Genomic DNA, 10,129 nt, shown 5'->3' with positions numbered 1-10,129 from the left:
CAAAGGAGGAGGCTATAATGCTTGATAAGAAATGTACTCATTATCTTGCCCATGTAATTGTAACCCCTCTGTACAGTATTTTCACAATTAAAAAAAATCTTTCCCAGAAATTGGGGGGCGGTAATGTGTAACTTCTAAAGGATGAAAGACAGCCAAGTAATAGTTCTAGGGCAATTGTTTCCAATGCTCTCAGTTTGTCTTCATTGGATGCCCCAGGAAATCCACGTCCATCATGAATATTGGATAAGAGTGGGCTGGAGCTGAGGAAGGGTTGGTAAGAGAAAGGATTTTGTAAGCATTACCAGAAAGGGAAGATGTGCTGGTATCAGGGGAAGTGTGACTGGAAGAGAGGACATGGCTAATGTATACTCAGTGTGTATCTCCCCAGATTCTTACTAAACATTTGGATTATGATAACACGCTTTCCTGATGAGTCTGTACAGGAGTTTACAATTCTGCTGTCCTCGGTGGAACATTTCAAACAAGCACACAAAGAGAGGAAGCCCATGTGCCTTTGCTGAGCAGTGTTTCAAAAAGGAAGTAACATTTGTTTATTTATTTATTTATTTTTGGAGGTACTGGGTTTCAAACTCAGGGCCTCATGCTTGTCAGATAGGCACTTTATCATGTGAGTCCTAACCCTAGCCCTTTTTTTACTTTTGTTATTTTTTTCAAATAGGATCTTGCTTTTTGTCTAGGCCAGTCTAGACCACAGTCTTCTGTACTATCTATGCTTCCTCTGTAGCTGAGATGACAAACATGTGCCATTATGCCTACATTTTTTTTTGTTGTTGTTGAGATAGAGGTCTCATAACATTTTTGCCTGAGGTACTCTAGAGCTGTGATTCTCTGGATTCCAGTCTCTTGAGTATCTAGGATTAAAGGACAGTTCACAACTGACTGTACTATTTTTTCTGCCAAGAACTTTATTGAAACTTTCTTTTAGCATTTTGTATGTGTGTGTGTACATGCTAGCTGGTGGGCATCCACCTCAGTGGACAATGGGTGATAAGGAATACTTTTTGTAAAATAACTCAAAGGCAGTTGTAGCATTGTGACATAAGAGGACTCAGCATTTTCCTTCATGTTTGATACCACGTTTTCCATTTTTTTCCCCTGGGAGGAAAGAAATGAGATACTGAGATGAAATGGAATAGGAATGGTGCCATCTCAGGTTAGTTGAAGAAGGAAAGGGCCCTTAGACTTCCTGGGTCTTAGTTTGAGAATAATAACATTACCTAATTTTATATAGACAGTATCATTTTTATTTTATTTTAATTTTTTATTAATTTAATTAATTAATTTACTTTTTTTGCTGGTCCTGGGACTTGAATGTGGGACCTTGTTCTCTTGCTTGGCTTTTTTGCTCAGGGTTGTCATCCTACCACTTGATCCACAGATCTACTTTTAAGAAAGTTGTGGGCCTTGACCTCAGGGCTTGGGTGCTGTCTCTGAGCAATTTTGTTCAAGGCTATCAATTTGAGCCACAACACCACTTCCGGTTTTCTGGTGGTTAATTAGAGATAAGAGTCTCACAGACTCTCTTGCCTGGTTTGGCTTTGAACCAAGATCCTCAGATACTCTTCTTAGTAGCTAGGATTACAGGTGTGAGCCACTATTGCCCAGCTACGGAAAAAAGACTTTTAAACACAGGTTTGTGATAACATTAGTGAGAAAAAGGAAAGGAATAAAGCTAAGACAAGATGACTTTTGGCAAAAGTGGTATAACTAAAGCAGGAGAGACGGTCGGTGTGTGAAAGCCCACCCAGCATTGCATCCCTTGTGAATGACAGTCATCCTTTGAGACAGGAGGGCAGCATGAACTGGCCTACTCTGTTGCGAACTCAGGCTAGACCAGAGGAGATGTAAGAACCTGCCAAGGCTGGAGGACAAGAAAACAATGTAGACATTTCATTATACTGGAGGATGCCAATCAGCCCCCAAGCTGTGATACTCACTCATTGGTTGGACAGCCTTTAAGACCTGGCCCAGAACACCTGTAACAAATAAAAGAAAAAAAAGATACACATTTTTTTCTCATTCTACTTCTTTGGCATTTGTTTCATAACTTAAAATTTGATTTTGCGATTTTAAAATTAAATCATAAGACAATGTGTAATAAGGTACTTTCGGTTACTCTCAGTGGATCTGTATGTTGGGATGGTGCTTACTAACTTATTATCCAGTAATCTCATTTGTTAATTCATCAGTAAACATACAAATTTATTAATTAACCAATATATCAATTTTTATCAATTAAATCAATTTGTTGGTTGAACTGATTTATTATTTAAGCTCATTGTTGATTGAATGAAAGTATTAATTAATACATTTGTTAATTTATGCAGGTACTTTTCAGAGTTTGCCTGTAACAGGGATTATTTTGGCCTTGTATGAAACAGCCAGGTCATCATTGAAAGGTAACACAAGGATGGCTCAGTCATGGTTGGCTGTAAACATCAGGATGGAGAGGTGGGTGGGGGTAGCCAAGAGGAGACACATGTCCTGAGGCAACATGACCAAGGAGTTTATGAAGAAGCTTGTGCTTTGACCAGTCATCTGTGATGAGGGAGTGTTCAGAGGTGCTCCTGAGATAGCACTTACTTCCGGATGAGACGAAGAAGAGGAGGAAAGGAACCCTGATGAGTTAAGAATGAAACTGGATAGGAGATGCAGCAGGAACCTGGAAGCCCAAGAGAAGGAGTGGCAAAAAGGAAAGGAAGAGAGACAAACAAACAAAGATACAAGTCTCAAAGTCTGGGAGTTGGCCATGATGATCACAGACCCAGAGAGCCAGAAACAAGAGGGAACCGTGTCCGGCCCAGTGACTGGGACAACATTCATACAAAAGACAGAATTTACTTTATGGATGAGTGTTTCAGGGTGAGCTGTTGCACCCTCATTACAGTGGGGGGAAGTGACCATTATTATTTGATTATATAGCATGATGATTTAAAAAGGCTGGATAAATTTGCTTTCAGAGTTACTTTTCAGGGCCTGGGAAAGATAAATAACTTCACTTCAAATACGTGAGGAGGACCAGGAGGACTATTGTTGGATAGTGTCATCTGGTCTCCTGAATATCTCTTACCTATTTTATTCCCCCTTGCTGGGTATTGAACTCAGGCCTTGGGACATACGAAGCACACATTGTACCAATGAACTAATCCCCTTCTCCTCTGCCAGCTAGTCCTAAATATTTTCTCTTCCTGTTCCTTAGGCTCTGATCTTTACACCTAGTTCTTCTTGGTTCTCAGGGCCTAGATTCCATATTTCCTCCACATTTCTATGGTGTCAGATAACGCAGGCTTGTCTCTGCAATGCCCTTGTCTTTCGTTCATAAACCAAACACAAGCTTAAACAGCCAAAGAGATAGAGAGATGAGATCCTTCAGTGACCTGGCCATGGATAAAGGTGGAACCTCCTTGAAAATCACCCATCATTGCACTGTCCCTGTAATGCGTGATCATCTCTGCTCAACAGTATGCTGGCACTAATGTTGAGTAAAACACACTGGGAACATTGTTTAGAGATGGCAGCTTGGAAGTGCAACTTGAACCTCATGCAATGTTTCAAGAAGTTCCTGAAAGCAACATTAGAAAACCTGCAGGAATGCCTAAGAGGAAGCTGTGGTGAGTGAGATCCAAAGGAGACAGATAGTTCAGGTTTGAAGAAATGACCAGGTGATTGACTAATTATATTAAATGCCATAATTGAAATTATTTCTATTGCTACCATTGTAATCACAAGCACTGGTTTTTTTTTTACTACCATCTCACCATTGTTAGCATTGTTGTTGCCACCCTATCACCATTACATTGTTATCACTACCCCATGACCATCACGACCACCAGCAGCGCTGGTGGCTGTTCCTATGACATCAGCATTGCCACCACTGTCAGCATCACTGTTTCTGCCATGTTATCACAACCACTATCAGCATCGCTACCATCACTACCATGGTTACGCCCACCTCCTCACTGCCACGACATCATCATTATTACTATTACTGAAATAGACATCGTTACACTTCCCTCATAACTATGTTCCCGACAAAGGCTATTTTGCCAGAATGTGGCTAGGTGAGGCTGTCCATTGGAATGTGAGCTTCAGGCAGACCGGGTGGGGCTCTCTGGATCGATTGGATCAATAACAGGAAGTCCACAAGGTAGTTTTGAAATTGCACACCTGGCCTGGAGTTGATGTCATCTCTACCTGACTTTTGTCTTGCAGATTAATGACTTGATTGTGTGTGTGTGTGTGTGTGTGTGTGTGTGTGTGTGTGTGTAACCAACTTGTATAAACCCAAATTCTCCCCTTCTTTGTCATCTGAACTTCTTTCTAGAACTAGCCTGGTTCAAGTTGCAGGCAAAAAAATTTTTTTATCCTCTCTAAAAAGTGGTCATGATCTTTGCTGCCATAATACTAACTCATCACAACTACCACTCTTGTTGCTACCACCTTGTTAACACTCAGCATCACTACTCCTACCCCATCACTGCTGTTAACATCATCCCCAGTTATTACCATTATTATTACAATCACTACCCCAATACCACCACCACCACCATCTCTGTTATTAGATGCTACCTCATCACAACCATCATCTCCATCACTATGGTTACTTTCCCCATCACCCTCACCACTATTGTTAATACCATCTCATTACAACCACTGCCACTACTATCATGAGTGCTACCACTAATTGATCCATGTTCACTCATGATCACATATTAACAAAAACCTATGGATTGGTCTCCCTGATAAGTGGATGCTAAATCCAAAATGTTAGGTGATACGACAAAACTAACAGGACTTAAGAAACAAAGAACTCCCTCTCATCTGGTTGAACCACTACTAAATATCCCCATGCTGCTGATCACATATATGGTATATAACATGTGAACACCGTTATATGTTACAGACTGTGATAGACAATTTGCTCCAGGAAAGTTAGAATGAACTTGTGACTTTAAATGAGCATCATTATTCCACAATACTGTGAAATTCCGGAAATTATGTAATCACTTAATCACAATAATAAAAAAAAGAACCTCGGGGAAGGTAGGGAGGGAGGGGATGGTAGGGGGAAAACAATGGAGGGGGTAACAATGTTCAAGAGGAAGTGTACTCATTACCTCACTCATGTAACTGTAACCCTCTGTATAGTATCTTTACAATAAAAAAAATACATTACCAGCTAATAATTGTGCTACTTTGGGTTGAATGAATCAGGTATATCAACCTTGAAAAAGAGAAAGAAGATGAGAACAGCATTCCTCTGCAGATCTTCACCAATGAGGTCAAGAACAATCACTTTGTAAGTGTTGTGTAGAATAAAGAGGAATTTCTAGTTACTTGCTCAGGTGGTAAAGGTGGGAGATTTTATAATTTATCAATGGTAAGAGAACTTTTATGAACAATGGGAGGAAAAAATAGGAAAAGAAGAAATTGAGAGATGAACTTGATTCACTTATGTCATATTTACAAATATAAACATGATAGCAATGAGTCTTAGTGTCAGTACAATATGTTCTTAACAATTATCTTCCATTTGGAACAATTTAATTTTCTGCTCATTATTTCATAGCTTCCTGTATTTAAAAATCCATTTCTAACATTCATGTCTGAAACTATCTTAGGGTTATTAGATTTTTTAATCACTGTATTAAAAATTGACATAAAAAAACCTATGGATTGTGCAGTATTATTGTCCCAATTTACAAATGGATTCAGTTAGGCAGGAAGACATATTTTACACAATAGCATCAGATAGATCCAGAGAAAGAAAGATAATATTCCAAATAAGACTGAGCACTTTAAGAAATTCAAGTAATCTAGGAGCTTATGGTTGAAGCCTGTAATATTAATAACTCACATTTCAAAGCCGGTCTAGGAAAAAAATGTCTGCAAGACTTATCTCTAATTGACTATCAAAAAGTTTGACTAGAGTCTAGAGTGGTGGAGTGTTACTTGTGAGCATAAAAGTCAAGTGAGAGTTTTGAGGTCCTGAGTTCAAGCTCTGGTATGAGACTAAAAAGAAAAAAGAAAAGAAAAGGCAAAGAAAAGTAAAACAAGTAAATGGGAAATTGCATTTCTGACAACTCAATTCCTCTTCTGATTGTCAAGTGTGGTCTGGTTTGATTGCTAAATTCATTGTTCCAGGAAATAAGATAAGTGTAATCAAAGCACTTCTGCTAATTTGAGTCAATGTAGTTTTTATTCACTTATTTTTGTAAAGGTCCTGGGGCTTGAGCTCAGGGCCTGGGCATTGTCCCTGAGCATTTTCTGGCTCAAGGCTAGTGCTCTACAGCTCCACTTCTGACTTTTTGGAAGTCACATAAGAGTCTCACGAACTTTCTTGCCTGGGCTGACTTTGAACTGCAATTTTCAGATCTCAGCCTCCTGAGTATCTAGGATTACAGGCATGAGACACTGGTGGTGCCTGGCTCAAAATAGTTTTACTTCACATGGTAACACTTAAAAATCAATTTGCTTTAAAAGTGTGTTCCAAGCAATATTACCTTTTATTAGATCCAACACACACACACACACACACACACACACACACACACACACACACACACACACACACACTCCAGTCTTCATTCTAACTAGTAATCCAGTAAAAGGCAGAGGAAGCAGTGGTCTAGACCTCTGCTCTCTTTGTGTTATTTTTCTCTCTTCTATCTGCACATAAATCCTTATGCAAGAAACCTCTGGGAGGCAGAAAGACATTAGTTCTCACACCAAAACATCCCTTCAACATATCACTGCTGAATCTGCAGCCAGAGGGACAAAACACCTTAGTTCACTGACTTAAAATACAGGTATTTGTAATCTACTGCCTACAAATCTGGTAGCTATTTTCATAGTATGATTTTACAGAGGAGGAATCATTTCATGCTTTTGGGGGTGGGGGTGGGGTCTTCTGTCCACAGTGCTCAAACTCCTACTCACCCATAGGTACAGTTCTGATGGCAGAGGTGGCAGACACGGTTGGAATCTGCATACTTCCACACCAGGGTGTTGTTTTCGCCCATGATACCAGCTGGACAGGTCTTAACACAGTGAGGGCCATCGATGTAATGGGCACACTTTATGCAGTTGTCTGGTCCCTGTATCAGATTGCATAAAAGTCCTTATGAATGATTACCTTCTTTGTCAAAATGGAAGTAACTTTTTATATAACATGAGGGGGCAAAAGTCAAATATTATAGAAGTTCCTAAAGTATGAAACAAGCCTATGATTGCTCTTGATTGATTTGGATCACATCAAGTAGCTTACTTTCTGATTCAAATAGAATTTCTGTTTACTCTGTAATCATATAACATCTAACTGCATATGTGTGTTATAATTTATTAATTAAAAAACAGTGTCTGGGCTGGGAAGGTGGCTCAGTGGTAGACTGCTTGCCTTGCATGCATGAGGCCCTGGGTTCAATTCCTTAGCACCACATAAGCAGAAAAAGACAGAAGTGTTGCTGTGGCCCAAGTGGTAGAGCACTACCCTTGAGCTGAAGAACTGAGGGACAGCACCCAGGCCCAGAGTTCAGGCCCCACGACTGACAAAAACAAAACAAAAAACCCAATGTAACATTGATCAAGATGCATTGTACTTATAAACTGATTTTTTTTGTTTTGGTCGGTCAGGGGGCTCGAACTCTGGCTTGGGCGCTGTCCCTCAGCTCTTCAGCTCAAGGCGAGTGCTCTACCACTTGAGCCACAGCACCACTACTGGTTTTCTAGTGGTTTATTGCAGATAAGAGTCTCACGGACTTTCTTGCCTGGGCTGGCTTTGAACTGCAATCCTCAGATCTCAGCCTCCTGGGTTGCTAGGATTACAGGCATGAGTCACCGGCACCCAGCTTAAACTGATTTTTTATATGGTAACTTTTGCACAACTACTTAAAGATAAGAAAATATAATTAACCAAGCAAATAAAACAAAACAACAACAAAACCCCCAATGTATAACCACTACAATTTGGTTACTCTCTAAATGAATAGTTGTTACTATTTTGTTACTCTTTAAGTCCTGAGGACCCCACCCTGTAGTCAATGAAGTTTCATAATATAAGTGAAGATATTAATAAAAGAAGGAGTAAATACATATGATATACAGACATATAATAAACTATACTTCAATAAATTTTAGTTAATATAATATTGGTTTGTGTATATATATATAATATAATATAAATATAATTATTATAGTAAATAAATATGATTATATTATAATTATATAAATAAATCATATTAATATAGCATATTAATATAATATTGGTTTGTATATATGTATGTATATTTCCAGCTTTATTAGTCAGTCTTTCCTGCCTTTTAATTTTAAAATTATTTCTAAGCAGTTGTGCAAAGCAGTTGCAATTCAACATGTCAGTTTATGAGTATAATGCCTCTTGATCAATGTCACTCTTTCCATTTCTCTCCTTCATCTCTCCCTGTTCAGTCCTTGTTGAATATTTTATCTGATGTTCAAAGGAAGTATTGAGACAAGACATGCCTCCTGAGGCAAATTTAAGAAAACCAACATCAGTGTTTGTCCAGGGACCAAAAGATAGACAGGGACTGAAAAGTGGCATGGGAAAGTTGCTGGCAGAGAAGGGACAGGAGATACAAATGTTGGGTGTCCTTGGGTGTGTGCCTCCTAAGGGGGCAGAAGTACTACGGTGGGAAGGGTGTTCCCTTTGGTATGTTCCTTAATGTCTTGTTTTTGTCCACTCAAAGGCTGAGGCTACTCAGAGCCAGGCAGCTGGAAGACTTTCAGCAGCAATACTTACTTCATTAGGAGGATGAAAATTTAATCCAAGGCCATGCAAACCTATAAATGAATGGTTTGCTTTGTAACTAGCCTCTGGTCCTACTATCTTCTGCCTGCTTTAATGACAACTTCTGAAGACTGTTTTCAATAAGTAGATTTAGATATGGCTACTCAAATCCAAACAGAGCTCTGTATATACATGCTTCCAAGAATTAACACCATTATGCTATTGTTTTTAGAGGGACTAGAAGTCACACTTGCATTCCTTACAAGATTGCAACTGAACATGTAGGAAAGAAACTTTTTTGTTTTCTATGCTGGTTTGGGAGCTTGAACTCAGGGCCTGGGCCCTGTCCCTTAGCTTTTTTGCTAAAGGCTGGACCTCTATCACATAAACCACACTCTTCTGACTTTTGCTGGATCATTGGAGATAAGATGCTCATAAACTTTTCTACTTAAGCTGGCTTCAAACCAAGATCCTCAAATTTTAGCCTTTTGGATAGCCTGAATTATGGCATGAGCCATCAGCACCCAGCTATTTTTAATTGCTAGGATTTTCTTTGAAAATTCTTGAAATTCTTGAATTTAAGTGGAACATTACACAAGAATTTGATGTTTGACTTGATGGTATTTGAAGCACAGACTGTTCTGTAATACGGAAAAGAGAACAGACACAGTTTAATGTGCTTGGGATGCTGAACCAGAAAGGCAAAGACATTCCACAGGTGGGGGTGAGATTTTTCTCAAACACAGGCACTTTGTCATAGCAGTCAGATTTCTCCACCTCTCCCTTGGGAGGTAGGCTTGGATGGATGTCCTCAGAGAAGGATGACTTGGGTCCTCAATGTGAAGGCTTTTCCCCAGGAAACAGGGATGGGTAACTACAGAGGTGCTTCTTACCCGGCCTGTGCAGGTAATGTTCATGGGCTGGGGTAGACATTCTGGATGGCACTGGATACATTCAGAGTTCTCCTCAAACTCCCTTGGCTCCCTGAGAGAAGGAAGAAGGGAACTACTTATGCCATCTCTTGAGAGGTTGAGACACACAGAAATTCAAAATAATATTAGATAAAAGTCAAAGAGATAGGATACTTAGATAACCCTGTAATATAATGCACCGATGTCACAAATGCAATCCTTATTTTTTCCCAGAATAATGAGCCCCTATGCTTCATTCGCAATCAGAGCACCTTTCTTCCATTTTTCTATAGTCATATAATTTCTGTATAATAGGTAAGCAAGCCAAATGTGGGAAAAAAAAGTTCTTATAAGATGTCCCTTCTCTCTTATGCCTACCTCACAGATACTGAAGTAGATAGAACAGGAAAAGAAAGAAAGGAGGAACACTTCA

The 10,129-nt window shown here is 39.4% G+C and overlaps 1 protein-coding gene across 1 annotated transcript in view; it reads right to left on the bottom strand.

Annotated features, from left to right (window-relative positions):
* Egfr (epidermal growth factor receptor) overlaps positions 1–10,129 on the bottom strand; it is a 70,455-nt gene that overhangs the window by 35,425 nt on the left and 24,901 nt on the right. Inside the window, exons 14-16 of the mRNA XM_013035967.1 lie at positions 9,679–9,769; positions 6,961–7,118; positions 1,959–1,997 (exon numbers count right to left, since the gene is read on the bottom strand). Of these exons, the coding sequence (XP_012891421.1) occupies positions 1,959–1,997; positions 6,961–7,118; positions 9,679–9,769 (288 nt within the window). The remainder of the gene's footprint in view (positions 1–1,958; positions 1,998–6,960; positions 7,119–9,678; positions 9,770–10,129) is intronic.

Source organism: Dipodomys ordii, unplaced genomic scaffold, assembly GCF_000151885.1.
Source record: "Dipodomys ordii isolate 6190 unplaced genomic scaffold, Dord_2.0 Scaffold234, whole genome shotgun sequence".
Taxonomy (NCBI): Eukaryota; Metazoa; Chordata; class Mammalia; order Rodentia; family Heteromyidae; genus Dipodomys; species Dipodomys ordii.
This window is presented reverse-complemented; position numbering and strand designations above follow the sequence as displayed.